This window comes from Cervus elaphus, chromosome 18 (assembly GCF_910594005.1).
Source record: "Cervus elaphus chromosome 18, mCerEla1.1, whole genome shotgun sequence".
In the NCBI taxonomy this organism is placed as follows: domain Eukaryota; kingdom Metazoa; phylum Chordata; class Mammalia; order Artiodactyla; family Cervidae; genus Cervus; species Cervus elaphus.
Genome location: NC_057832.1, coordinates 67,930,329 through 67,948,777, shown reverse-complemented (window position 1 = coordinate 67,948,777; position 18,449 = coordinate 67,930,329). Strand labels below are relative to the sequence as shown.

General features: G+C 42.1%; 1 protein-coding gene across 4 annotated transcripts in view; it reads right to left on the bottom strand.

The window, feature by feature from the left end:
- The window catches only part of ELMO1 (engulfment and cell motility 1), a 563,801-nt gene that overhangs the window by 446,687 nt on the left and 98,665 nt on the right, over nt 1-18,449 (bottom strand). For 2 of the 4 annotated variants that reach the window (XM_043873513.1, XM_043873512.1), the window contains exon 2: nt 10,635-10,784. In XM_043873513.1, the coding sequence (XP_043729448.1) occupies nt 10,635-10,712 (78 nt within the window). In that variant the 5' untranslated portion in view covers nt 10,713-10,784. Of the gene's footprint in view, nt 1-10,630; nt 10,785-11,066; nt 11,140-18,449 lie in introns of those variants that run through there. The other 2 variants (XM_043873514.1, XM_043873515.1) reach the window with 2 other exon arrangements.

Here is an 18,449-nt window from a genome sequence, read left to right as displayed (position 1 = left end):
GAGTGGTAAGCAGGAGGCCAGCCGAGAAGGCAAGTGGAGGCAAGCGAGAGCAGTGAGGATGGACAAAAGGTAGACAGAATCAAAAACCATTGAGGAGGTAAATTCCACAGGATTTGCTATTTGAGAGACTTTAGGAGTTGCAGGGGAGGTGGTCCAGCACCATGGTGGTCACTGACTCAGAGGATTCATGAGTACATCTGATGGAAATTCTAGAAAAAAAACAAACCAGAAAAGCACATATTTTTTTTCCCTGAGGCTGCTCTCATTCCTGAGACATTCTGGGCACCTTGCACAGGTCTACACATCCCTAGAGACAAAGTGCAAGCTGCCTTTCTCTAGAACAAAGCACCTTTTTATGAGAACCCAGAGTCCTGCTTAATGCTGAAAGCTACATATTTATATACCCCACCACAAACTGCCAGTTGACCTAACAGGAAAACGAAGTACATAGTGTGACATACACGAACGGTCTAGAAATGTGAGATGTCTTAGTCATCAAAATCTTAAGGAAACATGGTTGATAAAAGGTTCTGTCCTTGAGTTACCCAATCTGCTCTTAGTGACAGAGTTGAGGAAGGGAAGTAGACAGGGGAGAATATCACCCCTACCTACCTAGAAAGCAAACTGAAATCTGCAGTTCATCTTCGGAGAAAACGTAGAAGGCTAGAGTTCATGCTTGTGCAATTAACCTGGGTTCTCAGCTGAGGGGAAACATGTTTTCCATCTTTCTCCTCCAAAGCATGGCAAATTCTAAGATTTTAAGAGATTATTCACACTCTCACATACAAAGGGAGAGAGCTAAAACCAGAAAGGGAAGTTCTTTCGTCACTTTATATTAAAGGAAGTTTAAGAAATAGCTGTTAGATACCAAATCCAACAGTTGCAAAAATCAGATGAGCCATGACTTCTCCTGTCTCAGTATCATTCTACCTGGTTATGACAGCACAAAACCCAGCAGTGTTAACATCACACAGGCTTCAACACACTTTTCTTAAGCAGGACCAAATAAGCTCTCGAAAGTGTCATGTTTGTATTCTTTATAAAGTAAGAAAAAGCGAAGAACTATTAGGGCCATTTTACTTAAGGAAGCATTAAGGACTCCCTAAACATTACTGAGGGAGCCAGAGGCAGCACCAGCAGAGAGAAATATAAAGGACCGCACAACAATAATTTCTAAATCTAGGTCCAAGAACATCAGCATTACTACGGAGCTTGAAGAAACAGGAATCCCCAGCTCTTGAACCACATCTACAAATAATCCTCTCTGTGTTCAACATGTGTCATAAACAATTCAGATGCAGAACCAAGCTTGGAGCCACTGAGTTAGTCCCTCCTTGATAAGAGGAAATTTGTCCACCACCCAGGGGACCTTGGCAATGTCTGGAGACACTGTTGGTTGTCACAGACGGGGGAAGGAATGCCACCGGCATCTAGTGGGTAAAAGCCAGGATACTGCTACAATCCTAAAATGCAAAGCATAGCCCACAAAACTCAGAACTCTCCAGTCTAAAATGTCAGTAGTGCTGAGATTGAGAAAGTCCAGTGTAATACAACCACTCAGGAAAGAAGAGTCCAGAACAGGCACAAGACTTTTCATTTCTGCAGGGCAAGGGTAGAACCTTGCTTTCCAGAAATTCAGTCTCATTTTCTTGATTCTATGGGATCTTTTCTTATTATGATCACTGTGGCAAAACACACATTACATTAAAATTACAATCTTAACTATTTTTAAACATACTGCTCAGCAGTGTTAAATACACTCAAATTGTGTATTCTATGTGATTGCAAAGAAGTCAAGAGATACCTGGAGTAACAGGCAAATTTGGCCCTGGAGTATAAAACGAAGCAGGGCAAAGGCTAACAGAGTTTTGTTAAGAGAACACCCTGGTCATAGCAAACACCGTCTTCCAACAACACAAGAGAAGACTCTACACATGGACATCACCTGATTGTCAACACCAAAATCAGACTGATTATATTCTTTGCAGCCAAAGATGGAGAAGCTCTTACAGTCAGCAAAAACAAGACCAGGAGCTGACTGTGTCTTAGATCATGAACGCCTTACTGACAAATTCAGACTTAAATTGAAGAAAGTAGGGAAAACCACTAGACCATTCAGGTATGACCTAAATCAAATCCCTTATGACTATACAGTGGAAGTGACAAGTAGATTCAAGAGATTAGATCTGATAGACAGTCAATCCTGAAGGAAATCAGTCCTGAATATTAATTGGAAGGACTGATGCTGAATCCAAAACTCCAATACTTGGGCCACCTGATGCGAAGAACTGACTCACTGGAAAAGACCCTGATGCTGGGAAAGATTGAAGGCAGGAGGAGAAGGGGACGACAGAGGATGAGATGGTTGGATGGTGTCACCAACTCAATGGAAATGAGTTTGAGTAAGCTCCAGGAGTTGGTGATGGACAGGGAAACCTGGTGTGCTGCAGTCCATGGGGTCAAAAAGAGTTGGACACAACTGAGCAACTGAAATGAACTGAACATGATTGCATCTGAATTCAAAATCTTCATTTGGAGTTCAACTGTTGTTTTAGTTCACCAGGCTCTCAATATTTAAAAGTCTTGGGAATTACAGGTTTTTAGGCTTGAAGAGATTAACTTTAATGCACTTAAGGAAAAGTTTGTATTATTGGTTCCAGTCTTGTTTGAAACATAAGAAAATGGTTCTATTTCATGTATGACCCTGAAAAAAAAATCATAATTGGCTCCTAATGATTATTAAGCAGGGCGCTGAGTGACTACCTCACTGAATCCCCACAAAGTCAGGAAGGACCTAAGAATATTGACAGTTCACCCTTACAAAGCAGGAAGCGTGTCCCCTGCCACACAGCACTTAGTGGCAACCCAGATTTTGAGTCCAAATAAGCCCATCCAAAGGCTGTGCCTGTAAGCACCAGGCCAGTCTGCCTCTCCCAGTGTCCAACCCCAAAGAAACCCCCATGTTTCAAGGCTCTGTCTCATTTCAGGTGGGCTCCTTCAATGATAACCCAGACCATTCACCATCCTTTCCCTAGTTTTTAAATAAATTCAGACTTGGCTTTCATCATACAACGTGTCCCTGGAAGTCACGTGGTCAGTGGATGGAGGAGGCAAGTTGGCAGCGGTAGAAGTGTCTGTTTAAACGAGGCTGTTGTTACTGGTGTGAGCCATTAAATGCAGCCACAAGGGATAGAGAGACCCAAACAGAACTACCGAACACACGAAATGAGACCAACAGAGAAGGACAAATACTGGTTTGATCCCTGAGTCGGGAAGGTACCTGGAGGGGGCAAACCACTCCGGTATTCTTGCCTGGAGAATCCCCATGGACAGAGGAGCCTGGGGAGCTACAGTCCATAGGTCCATGAGTCAAACACAACTGAAGTGACTAAGCACACACACAATATCACCCATATGTGGAATCTAAAACAAAAAAAAAAAATTCAATTTCATAGAAATAGAGGGTAAAAAAGAAGTTGCCAGAGGTTGGCGAGTGAGGGGAATATGAAGAGACTGGTCAAAGCATACAAACTTTCAGCTGTAAGATGAACATGGCCTGAGGATTTAATATAAAACATGCTGACTACAGTTGACAATACGGTACTGTATGATTGAAACTGTCTAAGAGAATAGAACTTAATTATTTTCCCAACTTTCCTGGTGGCCCAGTGGCTAAAACTCTGCGATTCCAGCACAGGGGGCGCAGGGTTTGGTTTCTGTTCAGGGAAGTAGACCCCACATGCCACAATGAAGACTGAAGAGCCTGTATGCTGCAACTAAGGCTTGGCAGCCAAGTAAATAAATAAATATTTTTAGAGAAAAAGAAGTGAATTGTTCTCACCATATGTCAATTGTCCCTCAATAAAGCTGAAATGAAATTTAAAAAAGAACTACTGAACAGATTTATGATTTAGTACAAATGGCCTGGATTTTTTAGTGTCACCCAAATCTGGATTCAAATCAATAACATCCTATCTGTGTAATCTCAGGTAACTCAGAAAAATTATGAAATGAGAAGTGTAAAAGCCTGCCCTGCTGGGCTTTAGGAAGGGGATGAAGTACTCCATGCAGGGGACTTATGACACTGCCTGGCACATCATATGTGCTAATTGGATGGTATACATTATTATTAATATTACCACTATTACTAGTACTATGTATAGAATGAGTTAAACTCCTGGGTCAAGCACAAAAACTTCAATGTGCTTTATGCAATGAATGAGCCATTAAAAGGTCTTGGGTAAATCAAGTTTATGCATGTTGAATTATATCTTAAATATATTACAGAAATAGGATAGCTTAAATATACTACAGAAATCAGATAGCTGAGGGAAATCCATGAGCCATCATTTTGTGCATGCTTGCCTAAAAACACATGCATCTATGTTCCTTTTAGAAAAATAAAATCTGCAACCATATATGAGGAGCGGTTGCTATTGTAAGTTCTTTCTGTTTGAAGAACGGAGAATACCAGTGTTTTATTCTTATCTTTACTACTCACGATTCAAGCCAAAAGTCATCCCACAGAAAGAGACCAATGTGATGGCCTGCAGGATGCAAATGTATATAAAACAGACTGACCACCAGAAGCTTATAATCTACTTCAAAAGACATAGGCACATTTAAAAAATGTAAATAACGTCAGGCTCATGTTAACTGTAAACAAAATCTACAGGCAAAGAAAATGGTATAAGGAATTAAAAGGACGGGACTTCCCTGGCAGTCCAGCAACCAAGACTCTGTGCTTCCACTGTAGGGGGTGAGAGTTCAATCCCTAGCCAAGGAACTAAGATCCCTCATGCTACGTGGTACAGCCAAAAAAAAAAGGCGGGGGGCTAGGGATCAGAAGGATGGAGAAACAACTGCGTTACAACGGATCGAAAAAGACTTGAGCAGAAAGGAGGTTCTGTGTGATGCTAGCAAAGCCGAGATTTAGAGTGGAGGGAGGAAGAGAGGGTAGAAGAAACCCAAGCAGCTGGCTGTTAGAAACTATAAGGCATGGGGGGAAAGAAAAGTGCAAATATGGGCAGGGACACACTTGTCAAGGGGCGGTTTGTCCAAAGCAAGAGAGTACTTGAGAACTTCTCACAGCACGTGCAAATACTTGATCCTGGGATAATGTAAGAGAAAATCACGGCAGGACATGAAGGCAAGCCAAGGAATCTGACAAGTCTCAGGGTCACCAGGAAGCTCAAGGACCATCCGTGACTTTTTCTTTTAATTGTGGTATACTTTCTTCAAACAAAATCTTTCCCCAGAGCATCCAAAAGTGAGAAAAGGTCAACAGCAGCTGCTGTGACAGAAGTGAGCGTGGAGAGCCTGGATGCCTATGGCACACACCCCTCACCCTGGAACCATCTGAGGAGGATCTGCAGAACTAAGGTTGAAAACCATGCATCTCTTCCCATCATCCCTTCTGGGCAAATACATAGCAGAGAATATCTGAGGCCCAGATTGGAGTGGTGGCTTTCTGGCTTCAGTGTACTCCTTGTAAAGAAAGGCATGGGGGGCAGAACAGAGGCAGGAGGAAGACAGTGCAGCAGACAGAGGAGCTGCTTCCCAGAATATTAGCAGGTGGCCAAGAGGTGGGAGAAAATATTTTGGAGAAGTATTAGGGAGCCAGTGAATATTCCATAGCATGAACTTGTTGTGTGGCCAGTTAGCATGTTCCTTTATTACTAGGTGATGAGTCCCTCCCACTTGCCCTTTAAGTTTTTCTCTTTCCTAAACAAAGTCACGCAGAAAAAGAAGGAGAAAGGTGGGAAACCATTCACGATGGACGGGCAGGCAAAGAAGAAAACCTGAGCATCTCATTCTCTTATTGGATGAGAACTTGCTTATATGAGCAGTTCTTAAATGAGCAGGTTTAATAAAGCCTTTGCACGCATGCTAAGCCACTTCAGTCGTGTCTGATTCTTTGTGACCTTACGGACCATAGCCCGCCAGGTTCCTCCATCCATGAGATTTTCCCAGCAAGAATACTGGAGTGGGTTGCCATGCTCTCCTCCAGTGGATCTCCCCAACCCAGGAATCAAACGTACGTCTCCTGTGGCTCCTGCGTTGCAGGTGAATTCTTTTACCACTGAGCCACCAGGGAAGCCCAACAATGCCTTTACTGGGTAATTACTCTGAACCGGGCAGCGTCCAATTCTTTTCATATATTTTCTTTAATCTTCAGAATGATCATAAAAGTGGTGAGTTTTTATATTGACTTGACAAGATGAAGATAATGAGGCTCAAAGAGGCTAACTGGGTTCTCACAGAAAGGGGGCCCCTGGGCCGACCCCACAGGTTTAAATGTCCCAGAGCCCATATTGCGTTTGTTAGGACACACTGCATTACGCCTCTTGTCAAAGAGCTGGGGGTTCTACAGACTCGAGCAAAAAATATCTGTTCAGAAAACAGGTTAACGGAAAGAGTGGACAGGGAGGCTTTTTGGCTCTGTGTATCCAGACAACGATCACCTAAAACCGCAAGTGGTTCCTGAGGTTGAAAGCTAGTAACAGACAGTGAAGACAGGAGCAGAGGCCGCCACCATGAACAAAGAAGCTAGATGACAGCTCTTTTGAGAGCCTCATATTGTAGAGCAGACTTCACTTGTAAAAAGTTCCTCGGGGCTTTTTCTGTGGAGTAGAAACACAGAACTGTCTCCTCAAAATTTAGAATGAAGATAAACCAATCCACTCCAAGTAGACATCCCCTGCAACCGGGATGGGCCCGGACTGAGCAGACTTGATCCCCACTCAGGAATCTCCTTCTCCCAGCTAGTCATTAATTATTCATTTATATAGAAAGGTTGGTCAACAGGCACTAGAAAAAAAGGTATTCAGACATGGAGTAATTCAGGCTCAAGGTGGTTTCCTCTCGAGTCCCTGCAGGATGCAATGAGGGTGACTCTGCTCTAGATTCATGTAGTGCTCATCACAAACCAGATCAAGGGTCCACCCTGGGTCGGCAGAATCACAATCCCTGCAGTGGGCCTGGGATGCTTGTTTCTCACAAGCTGCCCTGACACACTCAGGGTTGAGGACCACCAGTTTAAGTTGATAGATAAGGACAACACAGTGTGACAAGTGGAGGGATATTGGAGGTTTGGGGGAGAAGACGGAGCAGCCATGCTTGACCCAGCTTGCAGAAATACCTTGTCGTGAAATGGTAGCTAAGGGCAAAGAAGCAAAAGTAAAATGTGATGGGAGAAAAGCAGGTGATGAGACCTTTGTTGAACAAGGTAGAAGATTAGGAGAAAACTCTGCTCAAGCCTTCCTTGCTTGTGCAAATACATTTCCAATCCTTGTGCCAACTTCCAACTCAATCAAGAAACAAAACCTGATAGCAAGGCTGCCAGTCACTCCAACTTCAGCCACTGCAGGGCAAAAAGGGACTGGGTTTCTTAACACTTTTTGGAGGTCTCCACATGGCATTAGCAGGAGTTTCTACAATTTAGCCAATAGTTTAAAAGTTCAGTCTTCAAAGTACAGTAGGCCTGGGTTTGTGTCCTGATCTCATTGACTAGGAAATCGTCTAACTTCTACAAACCTCAATATTAGCACGTGTAAATTTAGAACCATCATCAAGAACGAGACAAAGCAACTTTATGTACCTCTTGACATGATGCCCTGAATAGGACCCTCGTCTCTCCTTTCTGTCTGCCAAAAATGCAAAACCTGCATCTAATTGGAAAGAAACATTGGAGAAACCTAAACTGAAGGACATCCCACAAAATACCTGTCCTATACTCTATAGAACTTTCTAGGTCAAGAAAGATAAAGAATCTCTAAGGAACCATTCAAGAGCCATGAAGACCAGAGGGACATGACAATAAATGTATTGTCATGATCCATCCTTTCAGGATGCTGAAAGGATGTCAGACTGAGGAAAATACCTATCAAGGATCTTATTAGAGTAACTGATGAAATATGAATATGGGCTTTGGGCTCTGAGTGAGACGATAATGTTGAACTAATGTTCAGTTTTCTGGTTTCTATAAAGAGAGCATGGTTATGTAAGAGAATGAATTTGTTCTTAAGGAGGACACGTTGACTATTTAGGGGTAAAGAGAGATGCTGCCTCTAAGTCAACTCAAATGGTTCAAAAGGGGATATGTACACAAGGGAGAAAAAATAATGAAGCAAAATATTAATAATTAGTAAGTCTGGATAAAAGGTAGACAAGAGCTCTTTGTACTACTCTTGTCATTTCTGTGTGTGAAATTGTATTGAAATAAAATACTCCTCAAAACTATCAGGCCATGAAAAACAAGGGGAAGACTTGGAAATTGTCAAAGACTAGAGAAGACAGAGGAAACAAGATGAATATATTACAGTGTAGTTGGTATTCTTGTATTGGATCCTGTAACAGACGAACATTAGTGGAAACACTGATGAAATCCTAATAAATTTTGTAGTTTAGTTACTAGTAATCTGCATAGTTTAGGCAACTGTACCACAGTTATATTAAGATGTTAACATTAGGATAAACTTAGTGAAGGGTATACAAAAACTCTATACAATCTTTGTATTTTGTCTGTCAATCTAAAATTGTTCCCAAATAAAAAGAATATTTTAGAAAGATTATTGACACACATACAGGTAAGGTCATCCCCAAAGGCAGGGACAGGATACTGATTCCACAGGCCCCTGGGAGTATATGTCAGGAACTGCTATCTTAAAGAAGAGGTTTCCAAACACCCTCGGCCATGGCAGAATCAAAAGGAAATACTTTATCTGAACCACTGACTTAGAATCTCTGGAGATGGGGCCCCAGAGAACATTTGAACAAGTGCCCCAAGTGGTTCTGATATGGCCTCGGGCTTGGGCACAGGTATCCAGTTCAGTATTTCTCAGACTTAACTATATAAGAAATCCCCTGGGGATCTTGTTAAAATTCACTTCTGGGTCAGGAAGTCTGGGTAGGGTCTGAGAGTCTGTATATCTACTGAGCTCTTAAGTGATGCTCAAGCAACTGATCTTAAGCCCCACCTGCAGACAAGGCAAAGCAACAAGACAGAATGGGCCTGGGTCCATGACACTGGAGTGTCATGCCAGCCCAGGACTGCTCTGTGGACTTAAAGAAAGAAAGAAAGAAAGAGAGAGAGAGAGAGAGAGGGAAAGAAAGAAAGTGAAGTCACTCAGTTGTGTCAGACTCTTTGAGACCCTGTGGACTGTAGCCTACCAGTCTCCTCCGTCCATGGGATTTTCCAAGCAAGAGTATTGGAGTGGATTGCCATTTCCTTCTCCAGGGGATCTTCCCAACTCAGGAATCGAACCCATGTCTCCCACACTGTAGGCAGACGCTTTACCGTCTGAGCCACTAGGGAAGTCCTATGGACTTGAGAAGCCAACTTCTATCTCTTTGAAACAACTGTTCTCTTGGGTTGTAGACAAACATAATCCTAACTACATTTAGTCTTCACCAAGTAGCCCCGGCCATATCTTGAAGCCATATTCAATGTGTATCCTCTCTCAAACAGCACTTGAAAAAGCATAAACAACTGTTGCCTGACACAAATGTATATAAAATTACTAGGCGGACTTCTCTACTTTCATGGATTGCTTCTAAAGTCAACAAAATCTGCCTCAAAGAACAGTTACAATGACTATGACATGTTGGTCTGATGACACCTTTTTTTACAACAAAATTTACTCTTCCTTACATTCATGCTCAAACTCAACTCATTCTCATTTGACCTTTATAATTTAATGAATCATTTGGATGCACACAATGTCTTACAAATCCTCCAGTGGTCTTCAACCAGATAATAAAATCTGACCAGAAAAAAAGTGTACAGCATAATCATAAAATAGTATTGAGTACATAAGAAATAGAGTTGCCATGGTACTGTAATTTTGAAAATGTAGAAAGCCATCCAGAACCCCATACTACATGCTTTATGAAACCCTTAAGCATATACTAGATGGCAAACTTTTTTGTTTTTAAGTCATTTACTCTATAATGACAAAAGTAACCTCCCTGAGATTGCCTGCAATCAATTACACCATAAGACTCAGTACCCAAGCTAAAGGATGCTTCCATAGGTAAAACCATGCTAAAAATCTTTGTGATATTTTTTCAAGCAGTAAAAATTTACGGGGCATTTTTCATATACCAAACAATACACTAGACCCACAGTGCATTTGACTTGAATAATGAAATTACAACTGGCTAAGACCCAAGACCCACCCCTCTATGCTAATTTCATAATCAAAATAGTAATAGGACAAAGTCACATTGTACTTGTTGGCTGCTTCTGCAAAAACCAGAGACGAGTGACTCCAAAAATTAAGCTTTGTGTTGTCTATAATAAAACAATCTACTCATAGTCATGAGTCTCTGCAAGGCAGTGCTGGGACAGGCTCCACTGCATCAACTGCCCAAGTCCAGTTCCCTTGTCGCTCCCGCCTCCTTCACAGCTTCGGACACAAACCCTGTATTGACTCACTCTGAGTAGATGTTATAAAAACCCCATCCATCACCACTATATGTGGTACAGACATCAAACTATACTGTAACTATTATCACACTGATTTTTCAACACAGCCAGAGACAGAATAGGAGAAAAAAGAGCTAAGTCTGGGAAAAATTCAGAATAGAAGGGAAACTAAAATAACCGCCAAATGACTTCCAGTCTTACTAACCTGGTCGATCTCCATGAGCTTGGGGTAGGCACCCGGCCATTCTATGGCCACCTTGACGATGTCTGCCGGCGGCGGCATTGCAAATTCCAGGAAGGTCCAAAGCCAGTGGAAGTGGGATCCTAGGGTGTAGACGGCTGCACGTGTCTACACCTAATGAGGAATGACAAAAAGAGAAAGAGAAGTCGCTCAGTGCAAATACAGGGTGAATTCTGCCTTATCACTTCCTGTTTTCACTGGTGGTTTAGGTATAAGAAACGGCTCTGGGTGCAGAAGACTCAGGGCGCCAACTGCACCACTCAGCGGCGACTCCCCAGGAGGGAAGGTAGAGGAGGGGAAGATACCGATGCCCTGGGGCCAGAGCCGCCAGGAGATGAGGTGCTGGCGAGGGATAGGCTCCCAAGTCCCCACCGTGAAGCAAGGTGGAACCCTTACCGCCCAGTTCTGCTCTGAACGGCCGGGGTCTGAATGCGCCTGGCTCACTCTGCCCAGAAGCACATGCAAACTCCTCGTGCTCAACAGCCTCCGGAAGGACAGATTGCCCAGGAAGTCATGGCCAGGAAGCAGCATTTCTTTAAAGTGTTTTCTGGGTGTCACAAATAGAGCTGTGCACTATAGCAACCAGGATATCATGAGGAAGGAGCCACACCCCAAGGTTCACACACATGTACACACACTCCCTCCCCAAGGCCAGTTCACAAGATGCAAAGAAAATTAACTGTGGTGGTTAATAGAGCATTCAGAACAGACCTTGAATTCTCATTGGAATGAATAGTGTTGTTTACACAAAGGAAGTAAAATTAATCTTCTGCTGCCCCTCTCTACCAGACTCCCTCATTTCTTTAAGAAAGATTTTTTTTTTAACATAATATTTTTGAACAGGTAAAACATTCATGCAATTCAAAACGAGAGAGAGAGAGTGTGTGTGTGTGTGTAAAGACAGTGTGAATCTCCCTTCTCCTGAATGGATATATCTTCCATCCCCATCCATCCAGCTAGCCACTGTTAACAGATTCTTATGTGTCCCTCCAGAATTTCTTCATGTAATTCAAACGTTAAAACATATATTTCCCATTTTTTTTATATAAAAGGCAGCATTCTAGACCCTGTATTATTCAACTCATATGTCTTCTAAAACCTTCTATATTAGTATAAACATTGTGTCTTGGTTCTTTCTACAGCTGGATAGTCATTCTTTGTATAGAAGTGTCTTATCTGAAGAGCGAGTCCCCTGCCATGAGCCATTGGGTAATCTCTCACCTCTGGCTGTTATAAACAAGCCTCTGGTGAATAATCTTATGCATACATCATTGTGCTCACTTGCAAGTATATCTTTACAGTAGATTCACAGAAGTAAAATTGTTGATCCAAAGGGTATAAGCAGTTTTAGATTCTGAAACCATCTCCAAAGATCCCTCCCTAGTGAGAGTTGTACCAATCTACCCTCCCTTTAGCAATGGATGGGTCTGCCTATTTACACAGACTCACCAACAGATTGAACTTTTGCACAGCTCCATCACTGAAAAAATATATTTCAATATACTTCCAATGTCTATTTCTTTTATTGTGAGGGAAGTTGAATGTAAAGATGTGAAGTCCCATGTCTACTTTACTGTGAACTGAAGTAATACTTTGCCCTTTTTCTACTGAGTTCTTGGTATTTTTATTCAGAAATTGATCTCTGTATAAAGCTTCTAATCAAACATATGCAGTTGATTCTTTATCAAACCCGAGTGGGGCTTGTCAGCTACTAACCCCTGTCTCAGTGGCAGTTGGACATGACTAAGATAATGGAGATAACAGAGCTAACAGTGACGGCCTAATATCAGTTAATAACAACAACACAAGCAGTGATATAAATAACCAACTTCACCAGAGCTGACAAGTAAAGGAAATGAACCAAAACAAAACGGCTGCCCCTCTGGCCAAGGATGATGAAGCCAGCCTGGTGTGAAGATAATCAGTGCTAACCAGCAGGAGCACATCTCCAAAGCAGTGGTTCAGTGGCTCATTCGACAAATAATTATTGAGCCCAATTCTGTGCCAGCTGTTTTCTCAGTGCTGGGGATACAGTAGCAAATCTGCACCTTAGGTGGCATCAAGGGACATGGAGAGAAATAACTCAGGGAAGGAGAATCTGAAGTCTGTGAGTATATCTGTGTGGGAGGGGCAGGATGCAGTCTTAAATAGGGATACCAGGGAAAGCTTCGGTGAGAGGCAGAATGTGAGCAAAGGCCTACGAGAAGTGAGGAGGTGAGTCATGCGAACACCTGGGGAAATCATGTCACAGGCCAAGAGAGCCTGTTGACTGAAATAAAAATGCACAATCTAAAAGTTGAGAGTTATGTTTTATTCAGTGGATGTTCTTGGGACTTTGAGCCTGGGAGGCAGCATCTCAAATCACCCTGAGTAAACTGCTCCCAAGAGGAAGCAGCGAGCCAGGATATATAGGAGTTTTTGCTACCACACCAGGAAGTCGAAACAAAAGATTCCTGTTAATAAAAGAATATTAGCTATCTCAAGTTAAGGAATTTAGTGCTTCTCTGTGTATGGTAAGATGCAAGAGTCTGGGTTCACTGAAATCATTCTTTGATGTGCACCTCAGCTGTCTGGGGACAGTAGAGCTTTCTCATAGAGGAGGGGAGTGGCTGAAGTCTTATGACTGCTAGATGGCAGACATCCTTTTTTTCCTTCCTGAGTTCCCTCAGGACTCACAGTTGGGCCAGTTGTAATGTGGTGGCTAGATCCTTTCTTTACCATTATGGCAGGCAATATTTTATTTCTCAACTAGCAAGTGCAAAGGCCCTGAGGGAGGAGCATGCCTTACATGTTCCTGAAACAGGTGAGGGACCAAAGTCAAGTAAGTAAGAGTAAGAGTAATAAGAGAGTGAATTCCAACAGTTTGGGGTCATAATGTGGTAGGTTCACTCACTGTACTCTTGACCCTCCTAGACATTCCTGCACTAACTGTTGGTCACAACTTCTAAAGAAGAAAGTTCATGCCCATGCATATCTATCTATTCTGAGTATAAATGAGTACAACTTTCCAGAGGTATCTTTGGCAAATTGTACTCAAAGCCTTAAAATTTTATATTCCTTTCAGTAATTTTACTTTTCTAGGATGTTTCCTTAAGAAATAACTATTAACTCAACCATAACAATGTCAATTGCTGTTTCGGTTGTAATTCCCAAAACTTGAAAACAATTGAATATTCAACAACAGAGACTGCTACATAATTATGGGTCTCATAAGTGCAAATACAAGCAGGCAGTCTGCACTGGGACAGATTTCTTCATAATCTGTACACTCTTTTAATTCACTTGAGAATTCCAAGGATAGTGTATTTTATCTGTACCACGTCACTTCAATTCAGGATCCAGATTGAATTACATATCCTAGAATAAAAGTTAAGAAAACAAGTTTTAATGTGAAAACAGACTCAGTGCAAATATCAGGTAACACTATTCAAACCAAAGAACACATAATCATGGTGGTGAAGAGAATAGATAATAGACAGTAGAAATAAAAATGCATTTTGAGCAATTTCCTCCCAACTCTACACAAAGTAGTCTAGAGTTACAGTGAAAGAGGTCATCTAGCCTTCCAGGAATCAAAGGCCAAGTGTGCTTTTTTCCCCCTTTAAAAGATATTTATTTCTCAAAGACTGTTCAGACAAAACCTGTTGAACAGGTGACAATAGAATAACACAGTTCTCCTTGTGCCTCCGTAGAGAACAACATAATAGCAGTGTACAAAGCAGCCATTGAGAGCAAAGAGGCTGGGAGCACCCCTTGGGAACTCACCTAACCAGCCCAATTAGTCCTCATCAGTTTTCCCCACATTAATAAGCAGCCGAGATGGGGTACAGCCAGGTTCCCATGGGTAGAGTCAGGTACACAACTGCAGAATGAATAATCCCATCCACATCATTATCCTCAGAAGTCCACATTTCATCCTTTTGAATTTATATTTCCATGAAGAAACAGTTAGCTTCTATATATAGTCATGTTGCTACTGACAAAATTCAGAAGAGAAAGTTTCTAGCTCAGGTTTTCTCACCCTTGTGAGATGTTTAGCAGAATCCTTGGCCTCTACCCACTAGAGGTCAATAACCCTCTTTAGCTGTGACAGAAATGTTAGAAATCTCTCCAGACATTGCCAAATGTCCTCTGAGGGTCAAAATCATCCCCCAGATCAGGTGTGAGCTGCCAAGTTCTCAAGACTTCCCTGGTGGCTCAGATGGTAAAGATCTGCCTGCAATTCAGAAGACCTGGGTTCAATCCCTGGGTCAGAAAGATCCCCTGGAGAAGAGAATGTTTACCTAGTATTCCTGATGCAAAGAGCCAACTCATTAGAAAAGACCCTGATTCTGGAAAAGATTGAAAGCAGGAGGAGAAGGGGACGACAGAGGATGAAATGGTTGGACGGCATCACGGACTCAATGGACATGAGTTTGAACAATCCCTGGGAGATGGTGAGGGACAGGGAAGCCTGGTGTGCTGCAGTCCATGGGATCACAAAAAGTCTGATATAACTGAGCATCTGAAGGACAACAAATTCTTGCCTGGGAATCCCATGGACAGAGGAGCCTGGTGGACTACAGTCCATGCAGTCACAAAAAGTTAGACACGACTGAGTGACTAACACATGCTAAGTTCTCTGGGCAGATACTAATGATGAGGGCAACCCATGGCTGAAGTGACACAAGACAGGCTTACCAAGAAACATGAACATTCAGACCCAATGCATGGTCAGGCATCACTGAGATGCAAAAGTATTTCTAAATTTCAGTCAACAAATGCAGTGCCCTGGCATCTTTGCACCTTCAGACACAGTGCTCACAGCTCTTGAGTCTTCTAAACAACTTCCCCCAACCACAGCTTGGAGCACTGTAAGGCAGGGTACACATCCTGATCACAGTTACATACCAGGGCCCACAGGCACCTCATGCATGGTGTTGGCTGAATGCATCCTTTCTACAACTGACATCTCATCAGAGCTACTGGCAGTAAAACTGAGTCTAGTCAAAATTGCCCAGTAAATTATAAGCTGCATGAATTTATGTAATAAACTTCTTGATATAATAATTCTTATGCATACTAAAATTTAGGAACCACTAAAGGGCAGTGTAGGCGAGATCTTTTTTAACCACTCTGCCTTGTGGTCCTCCCAACTTAGGGAATGAGTAGAGAATTCTACAAGGTTCTGGCTTGGTTGCTGATTAATTTACTTTATTCCAATACTAAGATTCTACAACCTTAATATGCATGTCAAAGGACTTGTTTACAGTTAAGTAAGTTAAACGAATAAAAAAGGAGTCACTTCTTACTTGGAAGTGAGTTACTAAAATCCTCATGTCAGATGTAACTTCATAACCCCTGAGCAAGCTGAAACTGTCTTTATTATCCTGCTGAATGTCTCTTCCTTATCTTTGGGTCACGTCTCTGAAACAACAGAGAGAAATCGCTCTTGATTCCTATCTAGAAACCTGTTTATCACTGCGCATTGTTCTAAGCCCAAAGTGCTACCTGTCTGTGTTTGAAACTCATTCCACTGAAGTCTCCTAAAGATGTGTCACATCTCTACATGTTTTTCCAGGCAGCTTGATTAGATCTTGAAGTTCATAAAGTTCCCAGATATCTGACCCATTTTTTACCCTGAATTTTCCATAAGAGTTTTAGCTTTGGGTCTCGGAATGGCTTTGAACTCTTTTATCTTATTTCTAGCCTTCTTGTTACACCAGCAAACCCTATTAAGAGAATAGAAAATCAAGCCTATAAGGATGTTCTATAGGAGTTGTGTAGTGGGAAGGTTAACATGCTTGCCCTGGTGAACCGTGTGCCCCACAACTGTACTGAAAGAGCCTGACAGATGGACCAGTAGAAGTCAAAAGGCAGATGGATGGGAAAGAAATAGCAAACAGCTGGAGAAACAGTTTGCTTCAACTCCTCTGTCTCTTTCTTTCCTCCATATGCAAGCTGTCCCCTGCTCTACTTGCCATCATTATCTACTTGTGACAGACAATAGGTTTATAATGAGTATGGGAATAGTGGGGAGGGAGAACTAATTCCAGATTTTAAATGTTCAGTGGTCCCAGATAGAAAAAGAGATAGACAACATTTTCCTGTGGTATCCAAGTTATGTAAAAAGGGAAAGGACCTCTGAAAGTGGCTCTGAGAGTAGCCTTTCATTGTAGAGAAGGGGAAAAAAAAAATCCCCTTTCTCAATCCTCTTAGGTTCTTCCGCTGGGGACTGCAAATTAAACTAACAAAACAAAAATTGAAAAAAAGAAAAAGAAAGCTTATTTATTTACTCATACAATGCTTGCACATGCCGAAGAACTCAGAGATGAGTAACTCAAAGAGACAGTTAAAATTTGGAGCTCATAACCATCTTAGCAAGGGGTGATTAAGCAAGGAGAAAAGGCTAGACAAAGGAAAAGGGGCTCAGGACTTCGTGGATGTGGTGGAAATGTATGTTGTAGAAAGGTAACTTGGAAACGTATACTAAGAAAGGGTTGCTTACTAAGGTTTGTTATGCAGTCATGTAGATGAGCCATGATCTCCAGGGACCATGGGAGCAGGGGGAGCAGACTTGTGTTTCCCACACTGTAGGGTCCAGATGGAGTGACACATGGTAGGGGGGCCATTTCAGATTCTCCATCTCCATTAGAAAACTGTTGGCCATTGTGAGAAGAGCAGAGGGTCCAAGGAGGAAGCTTTATGACTTCATAAATGGGGGAAAACCCTGTTTAAGACATAAGCATTCAGAAGAAAGTGAAGAAAACAGAGAACTGAATCAAATACAAAACCCAATATCCCATTTTATGGCTATGCAATGCACAAAAACCTCATATGGTATCTCACTAATAACTTGGCCCATTTACTTGTCAGGTGGGGGAAATGTGCTATTAGATACCCTTGGCTTACAATAGGTTGCAAACTTGCAGAGAAAAATGCTTTCACAGAGGCTTGAATTGTCATCATGGAGGCTATGGGACAGTTGGCAGAAAGGGGCAGGGATAAGCTGAGACCAAGCACTGGATTGGGCATTTGAAATACATACTTTCTCACTTATTTTCTATCCCAGCCCCAAGTGACAGTTGGCACTATCTGCAATAAATGAATGAAGATACAAAAATCTCAGCAATTTGAACTACTTACTCCAAATATTTACATACTCTCCAGAGGATGATACCTCTCCACTCGGTCATGATACCTATTATGGGCGGTTGCATTTATTTCCTCCTCTAGATTCACACGTTGAAGTTGCAATTCCTAGTACCTAAGATTGTGACTGTAGTTGGAGACTGGGCCATTAAGGAGGTAATTATATTAAAATGAGGTCATTAGGGCAGCCCTAGTTCATCTGATTGGTATCCTCATAAGAAGAAATCTGGACCCACGTACAAAGCGATGACAGTTTGAGGACATAGTGAGAAGAGAGTCATCTTCTTGTTTCTTGGCTTGGTCATTTGAGGACAAGCCAAGAAGAGAGGGCTCACTTAGCCAACCCTGCTAACACCTTGATCTCAGACTTCCAGCCCCCAGAACTGTGAGACAACAAATCTGTGCTGTGTAAGCCACTCAGGCTGCAGTACTTTGTCATGGCAATCCTACCAAGTGTACCACAACAAAAAACAGAAAACACAGGGAAAGGGCTGATAGTTTTTTTGAAAGTTGCTTAAAATTTTCTGCATTCCTCAACACTTGATAAAAATTTAAACACAAATTACAATCTGAGAGCGTGGAGTCTTAGCCATTTTACCAGTCAGAAAGTCTCAATTCAGGGAGCCCAGGTTCCATCCCTGGTCAGGG